This window comes from Larus michahellis, chromosome 4 (assembly GCF_964199755.1).
Source record: "Larus michahellis chromosome 4, bLarMic1.1, whole genome shotgun sequence".
Classification (NCBI taxonomy): Eukaryota; Metazoa; Chordata; class Aves; order Charadriiformes; family Laridae; genus Larus; species Larus michahellis.
The window spans coordinates 58323372-58348173 of record NC_133899.1 but is presented as its reverse complement, the minus strand read 5'-3'; the positions used below and the strand labels follow the sequence as shown (position 1 = coordinate 58348173).

Here is a 24802-nt window from a genome sequence, read left to right as displayed (position 1 = left end):
TCAACACAGGCTGGCTTGCCAAAAATATTAAAATACAACTAAAGAGATCATAAATTAGTAAATTGTCAAGTATTCTTAATATGCATTCCCAATGCCAGACATTTAAAATAGTAAAAGCAGGTTACTTAAATAATAAGTGCCAGTTAGTACTCAGAAAGCTCAGGACAGTTTTACTTTAACAGACAGAATAAACTCAGATTGCTTCAGCAAACCCATCCTGAAAGAAGTAACCAAGGTTTAACTTGGCCACATGAAAAGTTTCTGTATTTTAGGATTTCAGTGTTCATTTAGAGAACTATTACACCATGCAGTACAAACCTTTTATTAAATCAACGCATTCATTTATCTGAAATAAAAGTTTTATTCCATCACTGTATTTTGATAGACTAGACTACTGCACATAGACAGGAGATAATGGATGGAACAGGATGTCCTTGAAGGAGAAGAGCTGCTTCAGATCACCTCTTTAATACTCAGGAGACATCCTGCTTCCAACGCCCGTCAGACTTCTGAAGGCTAAGAGAAAAGATGCCCCAATGCTATCTGGTGTAACGAATCAGCTCCTGGATCGCCTAACTATAAAACTCACAGTGAAAAAAATTAAATAAGCTCTGCTTAAAATATCTCAATGTCATTTTTAAATCTATTTAGGAAGATCAGCTCTGGTGCCTTTATAGCAGCTTAGTCATGTGCATTGTAAAGGCTCAGCGGTACTGTAGCCATCGCCAGGTTTTGAAATGAGTAAAACACAAAGTTATTAAATCAGTTTTGGTCTTGCAGTCCCATTTGGTCAGTTCACTTTAACATGCTTTCAAGCAATTAAAGAAGTTGATATACAGAGATTTTTAAAAGAGGCAGGAGACAAAATTTCTCTGACGTAGAGATCTATAACAAGACACAGATTTCTTTCTTTTTAAAAAAAAGAAAATGAAGAAAAGATGTGTAAGACATATTCTAGCACTTGTAACAGCAGCAAAAAGAAAAATTAAAACCTCGGCTTACATTTTTAAAGACATTTTCAAAGACATTTTCCCACCTATTACATAGCCCTTCTGAGTGTTGGAACCTGGATCATCCAACTTTTTGTGTCATAATACACACACAAAACATCTTCCTGCAGGCTTAGTAGAAATCAGAGGAACAGAAGAATTATATTTAAAGGCCTCAAAAAACTTAGCACAGTATATGAATTTATAGTATCAAGATTAAAACCTGCTGCGGTAAACACTCAGCAAAGCTAGTAATGAAAAAAAGCACACAACAAACTCTGCATCTGTAGATTTTGAGTATTAGTTGTCTTTCCCTCTTTTCACTAAAACAAATATGTATATGTGTGTTTGTGTGTGTGTGGGTGCACCCAGCTCCCCACCTCCCGTCTTCAGCTAGCACTTTTGTTACAAAGAAAGTGAAAAAGAGCTCTGTGAAACAACTTATTCACAGCAGGACCCAGTAATTATGATAAAACTACGGCAGCGTAAGGCAGATAAAATGGTATTAAGTCACTTCTTTTTATTATAAAAGTCTTAGTTCTCTACATGGAGCGGCGCTTTACTCACCTATGTTGCGTATCAGTGTTGCACAAATTGCCTCTCGTGCTTACCCCACCACAGACCCAGCTTGCAGTTTTAGTTACTCACACCACTTAGAAGCTGTATGAAGCCTCCCAAGGAGAAAAAGTCAGCAAACTGTTCTTTTTCAGCTATTCACAAAGTAAACCCATTGAACTTCTAGTTGCCTCAAAAAAAGGAAAAGGTTTGCTTTCTGTTGAGAGAAATAAAAAAATCCCACTGTTTTTCAGACCAATGCGTTCTGCTGCCATTTTTCAATGCACCTCTAGTGGGGAAAAGAAGGATGGTTTGGGTCACGAATCTCGCAGGAAAACTTGCAGGAAAAGCTGCGGTACAGTAAAAAATATGCAGTACAGTACAAACCCCAAGATCAACATGTTTGGCTATCTTTTTTAAACCCACTATGAAAGAAGTAACTGCTACAGGAGACACAGTCAAACTCGTGCCATCTATTTGGTTCCCGTGTATGTCTATGAAAAATTAGGCTTTGCCCTCATCTCTCTGAAAGTACCATCTGCTGCTCTTCTCCTGTTTCAGTCTAGCCCTGGTCTGTGGACACTCCACGCTGAAAGAAATAAAATACTGTTTTTTCCACAGAGAAGTAAGAAAACAATTTAGCCTTCTAAAAAAGAAGAATTCCAACAAAACAGACATACCCAGGTATTAACAAGTTCTTTTCTGATTGTGGGAAAGCATAAGGATCAGACATGTTTAAATCTAACCTAAAAATGATACTGAATGCTAATAAACTAAATTATTGTTAACAGTTTCTTCCTTTTTTTCTTAAGAAGTTTAATTTAATAGATACATGTATTTATACACTGGTATATAAAAAGCTCTTCGCCTTCCCCTTTCTAAAAATATTTAAATAACCGTGAAAAGAAGTTTTTACTAAAGAGGATGGCAGCTCTGCTATATTACTTGCTGTAACGGTAAGGAACAATGGCATTTTACAGTTTTGATTTTCAAGGAATGAACAGCATAATATGCTGGACATGCAAAGCATCTAATAGAGGAAGATCCTCGTATCTTTAGTCACTGGCTTCATATCGGCTGCTGCCGAGTGCGTATCTGACAGCGGGTAAGAAAATGAAGCTGGAGCGCTAAGTCCACCTCTTGGTCACCCCAAGGTAAACTCCCTGCCACGCAGTTGACTTCTGCGGAGTTGTCTCAGATACATGCTGAAGGACGACTGGAGTCATGTAGCTCAAGAGGAGCAATGAGAATATATTGATGTAGAACATAGGCAAAGGTTTGATACTCTTTTTTGAAGGTTTAATTTTATAGCCTTTGTCTGAAAATAAGATTTCTCTATACTGCCTTACTGCCTCGAGCAATGTCCAAAAGGCTTTCTCTCCTATACTGATCTTATATCACCTTATGAGTAAAATAGCAGTTGCAATGAAATCAATAGGAGCTTCACCTATGTGTCTGAGCCTGTTTTAATGAAAGCAGTGGTAAAACTCCTGTTGATTTTCTGGAGAGGACTGAAGCCCTGGGGAATACTGGTAGCTCTTTAATAAGAGCTGCCTACCAGATGTAAAGCACAAGGATGCCCGCTATTGCCTCAGAAAGCAGGATGGCAAATCCTGCAGTCTGGCCATCATCTCCATTATTCACTTTGGCAAAACGTGCATCCTGAATACCCCTCTGAATAATTCTTCCCCGGTGCAACATAAGGGTTAAAATCTGGCCACACATAAAGTCTTCATGAGTTGGCCTGAAGTCAGGAAATTCAACGTAAGAATTGAAAGGAATCAAGTCTTTAAAACAGCACTGGAGCTAATGTTCTGAGTTCACCTCCATACAAAAGATCTGAAGTTATAATCAGTATATTGTACCCAGGCCTAAATATATCAAACAAAAGAACTGATGTGATCAGAGCAACTGACATCTCCCAAGAGCCACCTGCTATTGCCAGAATGTATCTAAAAATAAGTGAGAAAAAAGCACAATATTTTGAAAAGAAACCTTTATTGTTCATACAAAGCTGACTCTGTCACATATCATGAGGCATCATTAACAAGCGAAATATGACTTTGCTTAAATCAAACAATATTGTTTAATGAAAGTATCCAACACAGTTATGATCGGTTCCTTTCTTTGTTCTTTCCGGGATGGAATGTGTATTTTGATGTCAATTCATCTCTTCTAAACTGCTAGCTTAGCCAGCATGTTATATGAATAACTTCCTTGCCAGGTAAACCCACCACAGGTACTAAAATCAGAGCTGGGGTCTTCTTGCCCAAATATTTTTCCAGGTATTCTTGCAGTCCTAAAACAGAAAAAAAACAATTAATGAATCCTCTTTGAATCATCTTCCACTCTGTCCTATGTCTTAAAAATGATTTCAAAATACGTTTTTGAAAATTATTGTGGAGTAGCAATTAACAAATGGACGTGAAATGCAACTCTTGAGTTTTCACTTTATATAGAAGGAAGAATCACCATCTCCCACCTCCTCGTCAACTAATTTGAGATTAACTTTACATGTTGCCTAAGGCCATAATTCAGCAAAACGGTTAAAAGCATCTTTCTCAACCTTGAGGGAGTGAGTGGTCTGATGAGTACCGATATAGCAAGCTGAAAATAAGTGCAGGTAGTAAAAATAACTAAAGGCCAGTTGAAATTCAGTTCTTCGTAATTTTTGATATTTAGATGATAAGCACTTAGTTGTCTATAAATGAAATTCTGCTCTCAAGTCCCACTGTGGTGCATCGATCTACTAAAAGTTAAAGTAGGCCATTTTAAAAAACATTATGAACATGATTTCCATTTGAAATCAATGAAAGTATGTCACGGTGAAGATATAATGGAGGAAGTTGAGGGATGGCAACATGTATGACTGCATGTCTTGGATTATAGAGAGATTCAAACTGATCAAAATATAGAATCTAGTTATAAAGAGCTGTAAAGGGACTGGTATGTGACACAAGTTTGTAAATTTGAAGTCCATTGTGGGGACAGAACCAGTAACGGAGAAGATCTAATTAGGAGAATATGGGCAAAAACTAAAGAATGGAAAATCTGAACTCGGCATCAAGACATTTCCGGTCGTGTTGCAGCCTCAGTGGACGTGCTAGAAATCCAGCCACATGGAACCCTTAAAAACTACTGAAAACCCTCCAGATGACCCGCCAAAAGACAGTTTCCTAATGGTAAGGTATGGGCCTGCATAGATTTTGTTTTCAATAAGTTATTTCTGTCTGCAGCTTCTGTGATTGTGGCAATTCTTTATAACACTAAGCAATCTTGGCTAGAGAGGGTGTAAAGAGGGCAGAACTTGAAGACTGGCAGAGCTTTCTTTTTTGGCATGACTGCCTGTGAAACTGTGAACAGGCAGTTCAGTCAAAGTGTCACCTCAGCCAGGATAAAACAGGAGTTTTGCAATTGTATTCACTGAAGCCAAAACTCTTCTCTCGTTACCTGGCAGCAGTAGCATAAATTAATGTAATAATGGCAATGCTAACTACAAAATATTGCAAAGACAGTACCAGCCTTCTGAAATTCTTCTGACTTCCTTTTGTGTTAACATCATTGACATTAGAGGTGAAAAGAGACAAGGGCGAGCCAGAGATCGACAGTCACCTCAAAAGTCGAAGGACTTCTTCGTGTTGTGTTTAAAAAGGGACTCAGTCTACATATTACCGATATTCACCAGTGACCCGATAATTAAGCATCAGCTAACATTTTCATTCTAAACGTTGACTTCAGAAAACTTTACAGCTATGCTTGCTCAGAAGGCGTTAAGTGGAAGTGGGTAAAGGCAAGCCATGTCAGAAATCACTAATTCCACCCTATTAAAATTACATTTCCTTTTTTTCCTCAATTAAAATTGTGAAAATATAATTTTAGTCTTTAACTTTTTTTCACAGGCTTAAAAACTGCGAAACGGTGCTATAAGCTACCATAATAAAACCAGGTATTACTTTCAAAGGGAGAATCTGAAAGTGAGGTATCTGGAAATAAAACTCCATTCTTTTGTTTTTTTGAGGTGGCCAAAATAGCCATAAATATTTACATTTGAACAGGTCCTAGTGGACTTTGTTGCCAGTCAGAGCGAGCCACCTTTCCAAAAGACCCCCCCCCTTTTCTACTGCAAGTGCAAACTGCTGCAGCAAAGCCTACACGTGGAATTGAAACGTGGATGAAAATCTGGGACATACGCCTCTAAATGTTTTATTATACTTATAAATCAAATAGATTGATATGAAAAGATTCTACCTTACTGTGTATCTTTATACATTTAAAAATTCTGGATAAAAGTCTGCTCATGCAAATTTCCCCTGAAAAGAGGAGACTGGGTATTCTAAAACAGTAAAATTGTCCTCTAAGGCCCCAGAGAAGACAACGCAGAATTAGTAAATCTGTGTCAGCCTACGTAATCGTAGCTGACACAATCCAAAAATTGACAGCTGTATATTTTACCTGCTATAATGTTACTCTAAATCCTCCCATACTCGTTGTATATTTTTAATGATGTGACACTAATAACGACACAATCTATATTTTTTTCAGACATGCGAATTATGCTTTTAGATAAATAAGAGCCTCAGTCATGAGTATGAGTGTTTTCTGCAGTATGTAACGCTGTTCCAATACAAGTATTTCAAAAATTTGTTTCCTTTATGTCACTTATGGAAATGTTTGCTCAGTTGCATGCCATACTTATAAAAGTTGATCTTAAACGTGAAAAGAAGGAAAGGACAGAGGGTTACAGTGACTGCGCTTACTGGAGCTTTAACAGGAGATATATACGATTGACACTGGTCTTAAAGTTATTTAATCTGCCCTGATACAAGATGTTTATTAAGTACAAACAAAAGCAGCTGAGTAGCAAGCAGCAAACAAGTAGTGTGTATTGTGCGTGTTTTAATTGCATTTCCTGGGACTGTCAGCATTATTTATTATTACTACAAGAAATTTGCCAAAAGCAGGCGAGGATGGATCCCTGCTACTCCCAACTGATCAGCACAAGTTCAGGCACAGGTTCCATACGGAGCTTCTTTCTGCACTGCTGTGCATTCTTCTATTGACCTGGGTATAGTCGAGGGATATGGACATAACCAAAACTTAAAAGGAACAAAAATAATTCAAAGTCTTTCCCTCTCTCACCAAGAATTCTGGCATTACAATCTATTTCTGCCATTCCTCTGTAAGGACAGGACACTGAGATCAATAGTTTGATGCTCTCTCACACTGACTGAGCAGCCCTTCCATACACCACGGCACAATCTAACACCGTAAGCTATTTTTTTTTAAAGGTGCTTTTCACACTAAGTAGATGAAACAATGTCCTAGGAGCCCCGAAAGGGTCATTCCGAATGATTAGGAAGATGATTTTTGCATCTGTGCTGTCATTGGCTTCAGCAGGATTTAGGCAGTATGAGGTGAGGCCACAGAATCCGCTTATGTTTCCAAAATCAGGTCCCCATTATTGCTGCCGTTATTGCTTCACTGGCTATGTGCAGGCGAGGAGTAATCTAATAGCTCATATTGAAAAGGAAAATGGTAACAAAAAGGAAGATCACATTTAGCCCAGTACATAAAAAATCACTTTCATATTACAACTGCTATCTTTCCTTCACTTTTTAACCAAAAGATACTGTTACATTGCTTAGAGCAGGTTCTTAAATCCCTGAGCTAATAAAGCTCCATCGCTTCAGCTGCGGAGATCTGACGTGCAGCGTGTACTTTGAAAAGATGCGTCACAGGGGATCAGGTTCCTAACAGACTACGAGTTCCAGTCCCAGAAGATGTGCCCCTGGTGTGCAGAACACTTAACCCTTCGACCAGTACCAACATGACTATTCACAAATTATTGATGTCCCTAAATCCCTGGCAGATTGCAGACAGTTCTTGTCTCCCTTGAAGCCAAAGCATATGGTCACTAATGAGATGGATTAAAAAATACATATACACATTCAAGGCTTTGCCACATGAAGGTAAAGCCGCAGAAATGGTAGAAGGTGATTGAACTGGACTGAACGCTGTTAAATACATGATTAGCCTCTTGTTATGGATCATTTCCATTGATCTATATACAGTTTCACAGCGTAGTTTAATTAAAGCTGTCTGGAACAAGCCTCTGCCTTAAATGATCAGGCAGAGCAATGAAAAGGTGAAACATGAGGAACTGGAGGCCCTCCCTGCCTTTTTTAAACATCCAGCTGACTGTCAATGTGGTTTACAACCACAGCAAGGAAGGAAAATGTGCTTTTTAAAAAATTATCTGGTTTTACTGCTGTTTATGAGGCTTATGTGCCAGAGAAATGAGTTCAAGATTTTTCCCATACTTTTACTTAAGATAATATGAAATGACATAGCGGAATATAAGATTTTAAAACAAATGGTGCAACTGGCTTGCTTAATTTTAGTTAATACCTTCCTGTCCAAAATAAGCCAAAGTAAACAAAAGTACACTGCTGGAATATAAAAGCGAGACACTTTACAAAATATTATTTTGTGCTGATTTTTTGTTGCAGCTGTGGAGATTTGAAATGACAATAACGTGGACATTTTGCATAGTCCAACACTTGGCTTTTCATATGCTGCCTTGTGGATTTCTTTACTATTCTTGATGACATTATTTCACGTTGGTCATTTCCCTGTTAAGGGACCATGTTTTCAAAATTGCTCTGCCCACAGCAAAAATGGAGGCAACATCTTGTAAATAACATCCTGTAAATAAATTGTGTTTCCATTTTGAAAACATATCAGCTAGATCTTCAAAAATACTTACTCTACCAGTTTCAGGGAAAACTGGCCAAATATATGTTACTTAATGCTTTTATAAATTTCTTCCAAAATTATAAAATTCTAAGTCAGTCTTGATTTTTTTTTTTTTTCAAGTGGGAAACATTCATATGCACAAAAAGAGGGAAATAAACAATAACTGAACTTAGGAGGATGGAAATGGAACTTGCTTTGGAAGCCAACCACTCCTGATTATTTACCCTGGTTATTACACTAATTTCCCTCGGTCCTTCTGGTTTCGAGTGAGTTACAGTCTGATTTTGGCTAGTTATTTGTAATATCAGGATACTGATGATCTGCATACTTTTAATGATGATCAGGGTGTAACTGAGTTTTGTTAAGGACTGGTAAAAAGGAGAGTTCCCTGGCACCTTTGGGCAGCCCAGATTAGGCACAGCTCTAAAGATGATGCAAAGTCCTTCGTGCAATACTGATGATGCACTTCCATCACTTTGGCCTGGGATATTTGTCTGAATACGAGTTAAGCTGCTGCTTTGAATGGCAGGGGAAGTCTGCTGCCATGATACATGAGACAAATGGCCAATATGAATTTGGATAAGGCTACGAAACTGCTTTAAACCTGTGATTACCTAAGCCAGTCTTTGAAACCATGACATTAAAAGAATTTGTGTTCTTTACTACGTAACTTTCAAAATCTAATCTGCTGATTTCTTAAGCTGTGTCTAGATTTCTCTCCCTTCTTTCGAAGTCAACAATTGATGAATGAAGTTTCCTGTTGCATAGTAAACACATAATAACAGAAACAGAAAAATTAAAAAGTAACTGGCATAATTTAGACTTCAAAAAACCTCCAAATTTACCACTTCAGGTCTATTTGTAAAGTATACTTACCCCAAAATTAAAAAAAGAAAAAGAAAGAAATTACAGAGGGAGCTGCAGTTGCATTCGGAACTCAAGTCTCTGCAAACACATGCCTGGTGAGATGCCAGAACAGCCACTCAGACCTGTACAAGTCTGTATTTGCAAAAAATCCTTTCATAAAAATGATTCTCCACATCTTATTTCAATTTGTCTTGCATTTACGGACCCATCTATACTGAAGGGCTTCTTGCTTCTCGCACCAAACTAGTCTTAGTTGTAAGAATGAAAGTGTCTTTTTCAAGTGATCATGTAACAGATGAAAATACACGCTGGACTGGAAGCACTGAAGCCCATGTTAGCCATCCTCTTTCAGCTTGTCCCTAATACCAAAGAACCATTTCAGATGATTGCAACCTCTTCTGTGAAGGATATGATTATTAGGATCCAGACTGATAGGACACTGCCATTTTGGTCATAAAATACTGAGTTGTAGACATAGATACATACAAAACAGGGTAACACTTCACCAGCGGACCATTCACCAAATGAAACCACAGAATCATAGAATAGTTTGGGTTGAAGGGTTGGGAGGTTGCAAAGAGCTCTGCAAAGAGCAGCGACGTCTTCAACTACATCAGGTTTCTCAGAGCCCCATCCAACCTGACCTTGAATGTTTCCAGGGATAGAGCATCTACCACCTCTCTGGGCAACCTCTTCCAGTGTTTCACCCTCATCATGAAAAATGTCTTTCTTGTATCTAGTCTGAATCTACCCTCTTTTACTTTAAATCCATTACCCCTTGTCCTATCACAACAGGCCCTACTAAAAATTCTGTCCCTGTCTTTCTGTAGGCCCCCTTTAAGTACTGAAGGGCTGCAATAAGGTCTCCCTGGAGCCTTCTGTTCTCCAGGATGAACAATGCCAAGTCTCTCAGCCTGTCCTCATAGGAGAGGTGTTCCACCCTCTCATCATTTTTGTGGCTGTCCCCTGGACCTGCTCCAACAGGTCCATGTCTTTCTTGTACTGAGACAAAAATCCACTGTCAAGAGAAGACTATAGTTTTATTATATTTTACTGCTAATCCTGTTTGTGCAGTGAACTTCTTGTCCCTTTGGAATCTACCCCAAACCTGAAAAAACCAGTTGTAGCAATGTTTTTACACAGGATGTGGTGAAAACATAATAAAAGTTGCTGTAGACTTGGATGGGTACCCACAGGAGTCTGAGCAACTCTTTCTACAGCTGCGCAGAGGAAGAGGAAAACGAGCTGTGTTTCCCTGCATGACTTACTGATAACTCCTGCTCTCAGAATCAGCGAGGAGAAGTTGCGAGTGTGCAAGGCGGCAGCCATGGACCTTACTGTTCATGGGAGACACAAGAAAGATGAGTGATTGGCTTATCTTAATGCAAACTTGTTAGTCAATGAGGGTGCCTGCACTCTGCGCCACCAGCAGCAAGAGGAGAGGGGCAGCTGGCCTCAAATGACCAGCTCTGAAGGAATCTCTGAAGAAGTTGCCTCTTCCCCTCCCAGCCTCACCAACCTCTCTGCTGTTCCTCTGCTTCGACGGGAGGGTGTGGGAAGGAAAGAGGGCTCACTCATAATCAGGGAGGGCATTAACATTTATAGGAACCTCACTTTTCTAGAGCTGAGTCACTTGGCTCAGTAACCATGGAAGTTTTTTTGGACTGTAGCTAATGCATTTTTTTAGCATCTGAAAGAAAATTAGTAGACAAAACAGTTATTTTTAGTGCTGTTTTGATTGTGGGCCTGTCAGCCTTAGCAATGCATCTCTTTTATCAAGCTGCCACGATACCTTGTTTTGTTTTCAGAGCAAAGTTTGATTAAAGACCAATTTCAGAAAAGTTACTCGCTGTGGGCGTTAATTAGAGCTTTCTGGACTCTGCAGGGTTTAGCTTATGATCCGTTTCACTTACTAAACCCTGTAATTCAAGTTACATGAAGATGGGAACGAACCAACCCCCTTCTATTCTTCTGAAGCCTTCTGTTTAACTCAGTCATGAAAGAGCCTCTCTCCTTTCCTTCCCTAATATGGAATTCTAATTTCTGTCCTTTCCTAAACAAAATTAAAAATAATACTTCACATCTATAAAGAGTTTTCAAACTAATGAACTGAGACGCATCCGCAGAGCTTCAGATTGGGGTAGGTAAATTTTAGGAAGCCTTTGCTTCTAAATAATGTTTTCAGTGGTGCCCAAGTATACTATACTTATATATTAGGAAAACTATACAAAATTAGGAAAATATATTAGGAAATATATTCCTTATATTAGGAAAACCAGGTAAACATTTATTTCCCTTCCTCTGCTCTTTTTCTGTGAGTGGAGTATTATCATTCTGTAAAAGAAGGTCCCTGGCATTCTCCTCCTCCCCTCTTAGTGCAGACAAGAAAAGGCTTTTGCCTTTCTGCAAGCAAAAGGCCAACTACTAGCTCAAAAAAATCTTAAAAAGGTGCTTGATGAAAAAAGACTTAGTAGTACTTGCAGCTAGTAAGTAGCAGATTGAAGCGGAATTTATAACATGATATAGTTAAAATGAGGAACTGCGTAATAAAATGAATGAGATGAAAACACTGTTGGGGTACCGTGCAAATACATGCAGACAAAAAAACCCCAGCCCCAAACACAACCTGACTCAGCTACATTGAATATTTGAAACTAGGCTAACCAAAACAAGAAACCATGGACTAAAGAGAACAAGCCTGTGAAGAAGATGACCTAAAACGGTCCATTTCTGTTTTCCGTCAGACAGCCCACACAGGAGAACTGCGGCTGAATGAGGTAAGGTATTCAAGCAGAGTTCATGGATACTGCCGTCTTAAAAAATCCTCTCCCAAGTACACATTCTCTCCTGAACTTCCTCCCAGATTTTGAAACCTAAACTTCAGCTTAGTTGGAAAGCTGGTATGAACTCTTCCTAAAGCTGTACAGTGCGACAGATGCACCAGGAATGCTGAGGAGGTAAGACAATCAGGGAACGATCATCAAATAAGGTTTTATGCTGATATTTATAAGAATTACAATTTCAATCCCAAATGTCATCCCTAAGACAACTACAGGCCACCTAACTGTCTCTGGATAGAAGTATGTTATCATGCACATCAACAGCAAGTTGCAGAAAGAAATGTGACTCCTTTAAAGACAAACAAATGTTGTTGAGCTCTTCTATGCATTAGTTATGGCTGTTTCTCAGTAGAAAGAATTAAGGTTTAGCTTCCATAATAATTCTGTCAAGCTGCTGGCTATAGCTTAGAAAATAGCAGAGCATGAAAACTCATCACTTTGCGTTTTCCAGTGTTCTGTTTTTAGGCATGTCCTACATACAGGTTGAGAATCGGCCTATACAAGGTTATAAATGTGCACTTTTGTTTAAAATGCCATTAACCTTCTGCACTAAATAAAGAAACACTTAAGCATGCCCTTCCAGTGCTCACAGTGAGGTCTAAATATAATTTCAAAGGGAACAGAGGACTGAACTTTCTGAGTACCATCGCTCAGGGAAGAACTTGTGCTTTTTCTAAAACCATGACACGAGTGCAGAGATCACGAGCCTGTTTTCCCTGTGTGCTATCTTTCAAGCCCGTAACGACCCAATCTCTTTAAGGGGCGGATGGTTATTGAACTTGTGTGCCAGCTGCGTTCAAATCCTCTGGGGAGGATGGGCTGGGATGACACCGAGCAGGGATGAGTTATGAATGGAGACAGATTATTACAAACATATGAAACACTAAGGACCCTTTTTTCAAGAGGCATCTAAGAATGCACTTCACAGTATGTGCAAGCACTTGTTTGCTCATATATTCATCTGAATGTGCCCATGCGGACAGATGAAACCGCAGGATTCACGAGAAGCTCACACACACGTTTTTTGTTGTATGCGAAATCAGATAAATGTGCACTTTCTTTTTTTTTTTTTTTTCCAGATTAATTGAATACTTGGTGTGAAAATGATCAACTGCAACAGCACCTGTGCAGTAATTATGGAACTTGCTTTTTCCCCTTTAGGTCACATTACAGCTACTGACTCTTGGCCCATAGTCCAAGAGCAGGAGATGGCGCAGATTTGCAAGCTGTAGGACAGTTGGTCGCTGCGCCTTCCAGGTAGGGTTGGGGACACTGGTGGGGCAGTGTGTGTGGGAAGCTCGGCTGTGCCTGCTGGTAATCCAAGAACTTTTATCTCCAGGGCCTGTCAATCTGGCACCTTTCACAAGTGTTAAATTCACTTAAGTATATTTTTTAAGAAGCTGTCATGAGACATACTGAAGCAAATATGTCCTTCAGTGGGTACACATGGACTCAGTTGTAACAATGTTTGTTAAGTGCTTTGACATCCTTAAACGATATGTTTGGTACAGCTTCCATGTTTGTTCCTTTATTCAAGGCTGCTAAGTAGTCTCTAATACCGATGGGTTTAAGAAATATCTGATTGGACATAGTGCATCCAAAAGGCCTGACCACGAAGAGATGTTTATATAATCAGTAGACACCACATACATCTGCTGGTGGGAGAATTTAGTCTACAAATAACAGAAAAGGTTTCTAGAAGACTTTGTGCTAAGCATCTTTAGACTGGGTATGGAGAAGATCGTACGGTCCTTGCTTCATGTCAAGTTAAGCCATGACCATTTAAAATAATATTGATGGAATAACTGTTTTCAGCTTCTAGGCCAGATTCTCAACTTCTGTAAATTGTAGCTATGCTAATTTACACCTGCCAAGGAGCTTGCACAGTAGATTACATATTTATATATAGTATCACGTGCAAACTAATGAGGTTATTTCTAGATGTTTACCATTGTAAAGAGCTCTGAAACTTTAAATCAATCTGCTGCACTAATGTAAACAACTTATTGTAACAAAACCAGATAAAAGTGCACCGAACATGTTAAATACATTATTAGGTCGATGAAGATCATTCATATTGATCCAGGTCTGGCTTCACAGCACAGAGTAATCAAAGCTGCCTGGAAGAGGTAACAAAGAGTGGCCGTGGCATTCACTGCCTTTTGTCCTGAGGTCACCGATTTAATCCTAGAGTGAGTCTACAAATGACTAAAATTTCATTACTGCTGCATCTGACAGCTTCTGCAAAATTAGCTGGAGCAAGCTAAAAAGAAGGGTAGACCAGTATGTAGAGGTGGAACAAAACCCAGCTTGTTTTAATGGGGAAATCATGCTGCTGGAGGTTGCTGATGATCCACCCAGCAGTCTGTGGGCTCTTGATAGCCACACAACTACCTCCCCTTCATCTGGCAGATTTACATTAATTGGATTTTTATCCTGTATGGCAGAGACCCAAGATATCAGTACCCTCTTATTCCCCACAGTCAAGGAAGAAAAGGAGAGAGATGAAAGTCTTTTATTCCTCTTCATGGCCTCCAAGGATGACAAATAAATCTCGGTGCTAGTGCTTCCTGTGTAACGCGAGCTCATAGTTTGTTACAGATTTGGGAACAGGAGACTGGGAGAGTCATTCAACTGTGTCAACCGACAGCAAAATGAAAGAGAAAGGGTCTGAAACTTGGCCACATAGTGATGTGAGCTGCAAGTCATTTTTTCTCTACCTTGAAGTTATTAACAGCATAATTTATAAAAGCCTTCAGCAAGACTTACGTGTCATTTTATCAGGCACTGAATAAACACTAAATAACAGAGAAGGTCTACCACAAAGAATTTACCATCAACACAAAAACCACACAGACCTGAAAAAGGAAAGTAGCACGGGTAGGAACTGAGTCATAGTGCCAAAATTATACAATTTGTTAAGGTAACTTGTGGAAAAGCCAACAACTGACCCCAAATTCTGACCCACCTCATCTTCCTCTCGAGAGCACACCGCAGTGAGCACGCTTACAAACAACAATACAGTGGCCAAGAACGGAGTCGTCCTTTTGCTCGCACTGCGTTTGGATCTCTGGAAGTTAAAAATCACAGTCCCAGAAACTGCACGTTTTCCGCCTGCTCTGTGGTCAAACGGCTTCGCTGCTGGAAGGCCTCTACCGTTCTTCCACCAATATCAACAGCTGGGCTGGTTTACAGGTTACTTGAAAATCATTTGTGGGCTTTATGCCAAAATAGTCTGTCATAACTGTCAAGGGGCTATACACCTGACTGTCTTATGATTGCTTAATAAACATTACTGCATATTTTATACCACGGCGTATCACAAAAGGCTGCAACAAAGTTAAATTATTAGACAAATATATTAAAAAAAGAAGAACATTTCATCACCAAAATACACGGGCCCAAACACCTGTTTTTAAGAAAGCCTCTGGGGAAGGCCTTTTGGAATGATACAAATTGCACTGCCTTCCATGACTCTTGTAGATTCTGTGATTTATAGCCACGTGGGTGACAGGCACAGTGCAGAGCGCAGCCCAGCAGCAAGTGAAAAAGCTGCCCGCATCTTCCTGTTGCTTAGGGGTTACAGGTTCCCCCAGGTGGGCCAGTCTCCAGACCCCCCAGCTGGGCCAGCACCCACAGGTGACCAGCCAGTCAGCAGCACTGATGGCTCCTCTGCTTGAACACTGGCTCTTTCAACAGGAATTGCTACTTCTGGAGCCTTAAGCCACATCTCCACCAAAAACTACATCAGCTCAAAGAGATACTGGATTAACGAAACTGAAAATGCTCAGAAGGAAAACGGATGTGATGCTTTAACCACTTTTAACAAATATGAAGTGCGAGTGATGGAAGGGTGACCTTTATCTTTCCCACAAACAGAAGGCCAACCTATAAGGCACAGCGAAACATGCTTTTGATTTATCCTTGTGCCTCCTTCTGTTCTGAGGATGTGATCTGTGGTATGAGATCTGGTTTTAACAATGCTGCAGTACCGCTAGAGGGAAATAAATTCTTCAAGAAGAGATGTCAGTTTTAAAGGAAAGCAAAGATGCCCACACAGCCCTCTCTTTGGTCAACACTGATACTTTATGCCATGGGCCTTAACTTGTCAGGGACTATCATACCCACTGCTTTGCAGAACAGGGTAGTGAGAAGGACAGGCCATCAACATCTGTTCACAGAGAGACACTCTTCTCCTGGAACATCATCACCGGAGTGGTCTTACCAGTATTTTCTACGCTACATTGGCTGGATGAGTAGGTGGGTTCTTTTTTAAAAAGGCTTCTCTTTCAAGGTAGTTTTTCAATTACACCACTGCTAGGAAGATTCATTAGAATCAGGCCATCACCTCTTTTTCTCCTTTGCAGAAAGCACATGTTGATAGAAAGGAAGGCAACAAAATATGCTCAGCCTAGCTGAATTTTTGCCAAATCACTTTGCAGGGCAAAGAAAACTCCTCTACAACCTGCCACAAGAACACTTGGGGTCATTAAAGCTCTAAAAAATCCGGTAAGACAGAAAGGTAAAACATGAAGATGCTAAAGGTTGTTGCTTTTTTAAAATTATTATTATTATTATTATATCATCATCGTCATCTAATCAGTTTCATTGTTGACTTACCAAGAGCAAAGAGGCCGAAGAACGGAAAACTAACTAGATCTTATAACGTATGGTCAGAACTTCCTGCTAAATGTATTTGTGTCCTCCTGCAAATGTTTCCGATTGTAATTTTAGCAACTAATTTAGGTAAATCTACCATCTTCTAATGCTACTAACATCAATACTGCCAGATGCAAAGTTATTGGCACATCTCTTTTTAGTAAAGCATAGCACAAAAGAATAAAATAATAATCTACTTGCTTAAAATATAAAAGTTGGTTATTTATTCCTCCAGAATTCTAGCTTTCTCTCAGGGGAAATCTAGAATTTTTAAGTTCATTGATCCTTCGCTTTGCCACCACGCTTCTCTCCTCTGACCTTTTAGATATTTTTTTGTTTGCTGTCACATTTTTGCTGATTTGTTTTTAAATTATAAATCTGATTTTAGCTTCATTTTTCTTAAACCACTTGCCACAATCCTTTAGAAAAATCTACTCGCAGTTTCATTCTTAAGGCCAACCGAAGATTTACAATATGCTAAACTGGGCAAAAATTCTGTAGTAATCAGCACAGTATATTTTATACTCCATCATAATATTTTTTTCTGGCTCCATGTCGATATAACTTTTTCTGCTTTTTACAATGGTTTACAACTTAAATAATTTAATACAACAGTTGTTATATTTTTATTACAAGCTTATAAAACTTGTACCATAAGTCTCTTCCATGCAATATATTAAACAAAGAAATGACAGAGAAGAAGGGGAACTGATGATTACTGAAACTGTAATTCAGTCTCCAAGTTCTGAACGTGTCATAAAGCACTGCTGGCTCACTTGCGTACAGCGCATCTTGTCAGTGCTCCTCAAATGAACCACCTCTTCATATTCAGTTCTCCTTACCTGTTATTTTAATGTTGATAGGGGGAAAACAGCGACAATTTCACACTTCAGTCAATCCGTCAATGAAGTGGTGGTCGAGGGAAAGGACCCAGCATAAAGAGCCAAGGGGCAGAAATGCCATTGCCAGCTCTGACACCGAGTTGCTGACAGTCCTTGGGCAACTTCTTTTGGCTTCAACAACTCGTACAGAGCTACGCCTTCTTTGCAAGGGCTCCCACTGCTGTAAAGACAGGTGTCCCCTTAAGTCTCAGTCAGGACCTTTGTGTCTGATTTTTGTGTTTCTGAGCAACTGCAACTCTTGACGCTTTGTAAAATCAATCTCTGAATTTCATACTTCCATTTTTTAGAATAGAGAAAATACTTTCCTGCCTTTGTGAAATGCTTTGAGATGCACTGATGAATAATTGTTACTGCCTTAGTATATCTGAGAGCTTATGTAAGAGATGCTGCTTCAATGCATCCCTCAATTAGACTCTTTTAAACTATGTTTTACATTACACACCCACTTTACACACTTTTACAGACACAGTTCTGTCCACATGTATAAAGTAGGTCACTGTATATCCACAAGAACACACAAGATTGCTACTTCTAAAACTCCGTTCCTGATAACATACATAAAAATAATAAATATTGATCTGAACTTATGTCAGAAGTAAATTTTACTGACTTGGAAATGCTACACTTATTTCTTTTTCTGGAGAAATTATTCATATTTTTGAAATTTAGGATAAAAACTTCAACCAGCTGTGGTACAGGTTCTTCGTCACCCAGTGCAGTAAACCGTTTCTGCACAAAATGCATCATAGAAACCCTTTTCCTCTAAGATAAGACTTTTAATAGAAAAGAAGGCATCACATGCACCTTACAGAGGTAAAATGTTTCAGTTTCTAAGGCCAGGCTTGATAAAAAACTCCAGAATATATTTTGATGGCTTGCCCCCCAAAAATTCATAATAAATTCCTGTAAATCACTTAACCGTGTAGTCTTAATGTTGCTTGGACCTTGACCTAGATGATTAAGTTTTCTTAGTAGAAATCAGCTTGTGACTCCTGAGAGATCAACGTAGCCATCTGAGAAATAAACTTACAAACTTTTCTATTTGTCGAAAAATATGGTAAGAGTGCAGATATATAAAGATTAGTTTCTGAATTGTGTCACTATGATTTCAGCCCTTGCCTACAAGGATCACTCACTTCGTAGGGTGAAGGACCACAGATACCTCCATACTCTCTGAGATCTTTTTTTTTTAATCTGATACTTGAATCATGCAATGCCAAAATGAATAATGGAAATAAAACCAGCACTGGGCTCCTAGACTAAGCAGCAAGATTTTTTTTTCCCCCAAAAAATAAAGCAAAAAATAAAACTTGTAAGACAGGTATGCTTATGGACTTGAGTACCTAGAGCATAGCAACTCAAGTTATTTTGACAGCTACCTCTCTCCTCCTCATTGAATATCTTAGGAATGATATTTACATTTGTATGTTTGTAACTACAAAGATAATTAGATCAAGCCATCTGTATTAGAAGATTTTAAGAACTATATTAAGCTCCCCCAGTCCAGAGATGGCTGCATGCTTGATCAGCTGAATTATGTTTGATAACTGATCAAAAATGTGCTGCATGCAGTGTTCTAATTTCTGTTTGTTGCCTATCAAACCTGAAATCTACTGGCCAGAACATTGTTTTCAATAGAATGAGACAAACTGTGGATTTGCTTCTGCAATCCTTTACAAAGGATTCCATAAGGATGGGCGTATTAGGAAGAAATTATTTGGAAGGCAGGAAAACTTCTAAGTAATAAACAAGAAAGCATCCTTGTAATTTTAATCACTAACTCCTTAATGCCAGCCTAAACAGATAAATCAAGATCACAAAACGCCTGAAGAATGAGCTAGTTTCCATATGGAAATGTCTAGAAGTCATCCATTACTATGGCTGCTTTTCCATACAGCAGACACTGAAATCAATATGCTGCACTGGTTCAGTAAATTTGTCTCTTAACAAGTTAATAAAACAGTGATCCCCACATAGTCTTTCCATCAAACTTTCATAGGAAAAAATGAGAATATTAAATGCACTAAGATAGGGAAGATCTGCTCCATTTGCTCCGCAATGATAATCTTTTACAAAAGGGGATTTTTATTATTAATTCTTCGCCTTCTGGGGATATTATAATTTCCTAGAACGTAAAAACGCCTTAAGCACAGCAATTTGCTGAGCTAGACTGAATTTCAGGATGTTTCAAATGAGCTGATAAACAACTGCATAATTAGCAATTATTAGATCAAGACTGTACATTACAGATATACAAGTGAACCAGCCAATGGACAAGCAAGTTGCAGATACTGTTTTTAAAACTATGAGTCAGTGTTACGCTTTGACATGCATCACAACTTTTCTTTTAAAGAATTAAATACCCTACTGCTTATTTTTTCTTTAGAAATGCAGATTATTCTATCAACCAAATCCTTGGGGTCTTAATCATTGGACACATCCCTCTGTGTATGAATAATAAGGACTCTACGGGCTGAATATAACTCATGCGCTGAAAGTGATTAGACTGAATTATTTTTTTTTCAATTAAATAGTTACAAATCAATTGTACAGGCATGCTATCTCAAGACTTAGTATATTTTCTAAGCCTTGAATTCTGCAGCTCCTTAATGAATTATATTATTTTACCTTGCAAAATAAAGATTGCAATCAGATATACTACAAAAAAGTGAAGTGTAAAATTAACATAATTTATACTACCACCGCATTTTCAGGACCTGGGTATTTGTTTTGTATATATATATATATGTATATATATAGTTTTGTCATGCAGTCAGAGAATGGCTGGGGAAATGTGGCAGCTAGATGAGAGAGACAACACTATGGCTGTTTGAGATGCAGAATAGTTACTAGCTGAGATTTTCTCTAAAAGAATCAGGCATGGAACAGTTAGTAGGGCTGATACCTATAGTGACAGCTTGAGATTTCAGCGCAGATCTACCAAAATGATATGCCCATTGAAAGGAACGGCACAATTCACACTATTCACAATTACTGTTCTAATTCTGACTTGATTGCATCTAGGAGGACTACTTTACAAGACTTTACAGTGATTCATTAATATTAGTCACAAGTGTTACAAACGTAATTTCTAAAACCTGAAAATTCAAATTCAAAACCACTGGTTTGCACCAAGAACAGATTTTGTTTTAAATTTAGGATGGAATTATTCTCATGTGATTTAACAGTTCAAAAGCTAGACATCTAATGAAAAACAGCCCTCTGTTCCAAAAGATTATTAATCCCATTGTAAAATACACTATAGGATGAAGGGTCCCTTGGAGGTGTCTGTCGCCCAACATAAAGAACGTAGGTCACTAGGTTAAACAAAACAGTTAACATCTTTTAGGCAGTTAGACAAAATTGATCTTATCCTAGATCTCCAGGCAACTGTGAATTGCGTCACTCTTGTTTATAATAGCAACACAGAATTTAAATGGACCTCTGGTTAATTGAGTTATTACTGCAGACAACTCCATTGCAAAGTCCCTTACATGAAATGAGCAGCTAATCCTTCCTACTCCAAATTCTTCAGGAACGGTTTTCCAGTCTCAAAACACCAGCTTCAAGTGGAAATTTAATCAATGTTCATAAAAGACAATAAAGCGAAAATGTAACACTTGTAACAGCAGAACGATTTAGACACACTTTATTTAGAGATATATTACAATCTCTTTGTCTAGTAAACTTTGGCTTGTCACTCCCATTGCTCAGAAGAGTTTAATTTTGAAAAGCTGCAGAATACAGAAGTTTGCCGTTCAGTGGTTCTAGTTTGGAAGAAGTTTCAAAGGAAATAGATTAGCTACTTAGAAGCAGTTATAATCAGAAAAGCAACAATATAAACTGGAAGCTTCTTACTTAGATCTGCTACTTTGTAGTCTGCGTTTCCTCTTATCTTTGCAACCGTGAGAGCATTTCAAAACCCTTATAAAAGTGATTGGTCTTCACATTTATCATGGCTGCGGGGCTAAATTTAGACTTTAGTCCAAGCTTAATTTTAAGTGCTGAAAACAAAGAAGCTTTCTCTGACAGGTTAATTAAAATAAAGGAAGCTATTTAAATCTGCCCAAGGATATGCATGTCAGTGGTGGTTCTTAGGGGCGACATTTGAAGGGTAGCGTGTAGATGAGGTAGTCAAATGGATGCACCGTAGAAGTAATTTTTTATGCAGCAAGCACATCATATGCACACTGTCACGTAAGCTATATGCACATACTTTTAGCCCTAAAGAACCAAATTTAGCTAAGACTAATATATTGGTTCTGCTCTAGCTAATGTAATGTAACTATGGGTCACAAAGTAAACCTTCATCTGCTTTTGTGAAAGTAAGAGGTGCGAATTCAGTGATATATTTCCCTACCTCTATATGATTACTGGCACAGAATCTTTATAAAGCGTCGTAGCTGGGACATGGGGAAAGGATTCTGGTGGAACAGGTTGCCAGTTCTCATGTTCTGGGGTTCGGCTAAAGAGTTTTAAATAATTGCATGCAGTAGCAGCATGTAATGCAGAAGATAACGCTTGTAGCCTACAGAGGTGTCATCGAAGAGTGTTAAAGAAAAGCCATTCATATAGCAAACTACTGAATCTCTGGACTGGGGATACTTGTAGGTGGATCACTATGATCTACCTGGTTTAGAAAGCTATCTTCTTTCACACTTACTGTCCTCGATAGGTATGGGATTCTATGGTGCTGATTTTAATACTGAACTTGTTAATCTGTTTTAGGCAAACCCTAATCAATACAAGAAATGCAAAAAATATTTTAAATATGGAACTGAATTAAAGAAGGTAATTCTGACTCCATTCTAAGTCAATGGTAAAACTAGTAATTTCAATAAGGTCATCATGTCCCCAAGAGCACGTGATAAGGTTTCAACAAGCACTGAAGAAAACGAATACACCTGATACAAATGAGAGTCTGGCCTAAGTGATCTGCTAGTCTGCCCAACCCAAAACCCTCCTGAAATCTGCACAGGACAGTATAGAGAATGCTGACAACTGGGAATGCTTTCTGGCACTATACCAACTCCTAGATGTAGCTGTAATTACCTACAAAAAGACTATACTGGCTAGTGGGACATAAAGAAATTAACCTCACATAGCACCTATTTTAAGAGATCAAAAGAGGAACACACAGCTGGCAGTCTTTTGGTTTTTCTTCTGATTTGGTTCAAGCTCGTTTAACCATCAATTAAAAACAGGTCTTTCAGTCCTGACAGTTCTCTGTCACCTTTTGAATCAATGAAAATGTCTTCTAGATACAGGCAGCCAGCCAGAGCACAGCAAGGCAAAGTTATCCTGCCTCAAGATAACTCAAGGAAAGGCATCACTGCTGTTAAAGAAAATCCATGGTAATTTTGCAGAAAAGCCCAGTATTAACTCTTCATTTGTTATGAGCATCAAAAAAGAAATTATCACTTGCTTGTATAAATATAGAATGGCGTCAGACACAAAAAATGCCTGAGTGCTGACAATTATGTGCCTTCTCAATATTTGGACTTACTACATGATAAGAATTGAATGTTTTCAGGAAGAACCATTCTGAGATTGAGTAGCTTTTCAATTTTTCTTCAAGTACTTGTAAAATTTATATGCTATGCTTACCTAATGCCAATGACTGTCACACTTCACATTGCTAGCTTTAGCCTAATACGTTAAGAAAAAAAAAAAATCGGAGAATATAGTCTATTATAGAGAAAGATACAGTTTGGCATGTGTCTAGGTGTCAACACCTAGGTATACTAGGTGTTGACACATCCGTACTAGAAAGGATAATGTAAGTATGACTTTAATATTAATTTGGACAGTAACAAATAAGATTTAAGTGTATGCAATACAATCACATCACTGACTCTTGATAATGCTCCACTGGTTATGTTACTGTTATTATGAATTCTTAGAGCACAGCCTATATAATTCCACTCTACCAGTACTATTTCATGGGTTTGACTACAGGTCATGTGCATACATTGCTGGTGCTTTACTTAGAAAATTCGTCTTATTTATGCGGTGTTTCAAAAGCCTGCCCTAAAGTCACAGGATTCTCAAAAATGCTTAACTTTTAGTCTTTGGTCTTTGTCACAGCCACTAAAACCTTTTTAATAAGCAAGACTTAATTCTCCCATTGTAAGAATAGGCTACATACCTTTGTTTATATATAGAATAGTTTACTTACATGATACTGAAGTTCCAGTTTCCATGTAACATGTCAGTATCTACCGCTTTGAATGTGGCTCTACATATATTGTGTAAGCCAAGACCTTTTATTGATCAATAGTATGTTAGCTCCGTAATATGAAATATTTTCTATAGCAAACACATTGCTAGAAAACGAACCAAACTACCGAATCCAAGTTGTCAAAAGAAAATGAAATACACGTCCTGTGTGGTCCATGGCACCACATGTCAAAACAATAATAATTTCACTTTTGCAGGACAAGTCGATGGGTTTAATTTCTGTATCAGTTGCTTTTCAGTTCACTGTTCTAACGTTACTGCAGTATATTTTTAGAGGTGATATTTTGGAAAGGATACTGTGATATGGTGCAGGCACAGTTCATTAACACTTTGATTTCCGAAATTTCAAAAAAAAAGGCAACTTCTCAGGAAACTACCACTACTTATACATTATAATTTGTCCTATTCTGACCTTCACTCTTCAATTTTATGTAATGTTCAATTGAATTTCTCACCTCTCATAAGCATTTCCAGACTTAGATCCTGGTCACCATTTCTTTCCAAAGAGAGGAGACTCTCCTGTGAGGAATAATAAGCCATATTCTTTTTGGAAGCCTTTCATTAAATTCGGTACTAGCCAGAATTCTCTGAAGGTGATGAGTAGATGAAAAGGAGAAGGGAGGAATATTATCCTCAAGAAATATTTTTTTTCAAGAAAGCATTTGCCCTCCTGAGCAACTTTGTGTAACTCAGTATCAATATATCGTGTAAGAGACTATTTTATGATTGTATGACAGCTCGCTGTATGGCCTTTACTGCTTACAGCAGTTTGTAAGTTTCCTTACAAACATTAAGGAAAATAAAAGTACTTTCTTTCCCAGGCTTTTTTAAAGACACTGGTTATTCTGAGACCAATTCCTTCTCATTGGTCACAGATTATCTCATTTTGCCACAAACTCGCTTCCTTGTCTTCTATGTCTCAGTGCATTCTCATTTCCCACTGCCACAGACTATTATTTGAAGGAGGAAAATGCTCAGTTTAATCATAAAAAAT

General features: G+C 38.3%; 1 protein-coding gene across 2 annotated transcripts in view; it reads right to left on the bottom strand.

Annotated features, from left to right (window-relative positions):
• Positions 1 to 3525: 3525 nt before the first annotated feature.
• The window catches only part of DPH6 (diphthamine biosynthesis 6), a 212483-nt gene continuing 191206 nt past the window's right edge, over positions 3526 to 24802 (bottom strand). For both annotated transcript variants that reach the window (XM_074585033.1, XM_074585031.1), the window contains exon 15: positions 3526 to 3843. In XM_074585033.1, coding sequence (XP_074441134.1) covers positions 3728 to 3843 — 116 coding nt within the window. In that variant the 3' untranslated portion in view covers positions 3526 to 3727. The remainder of the gene's footprint in view (positions 3844 to 24802) is intronic.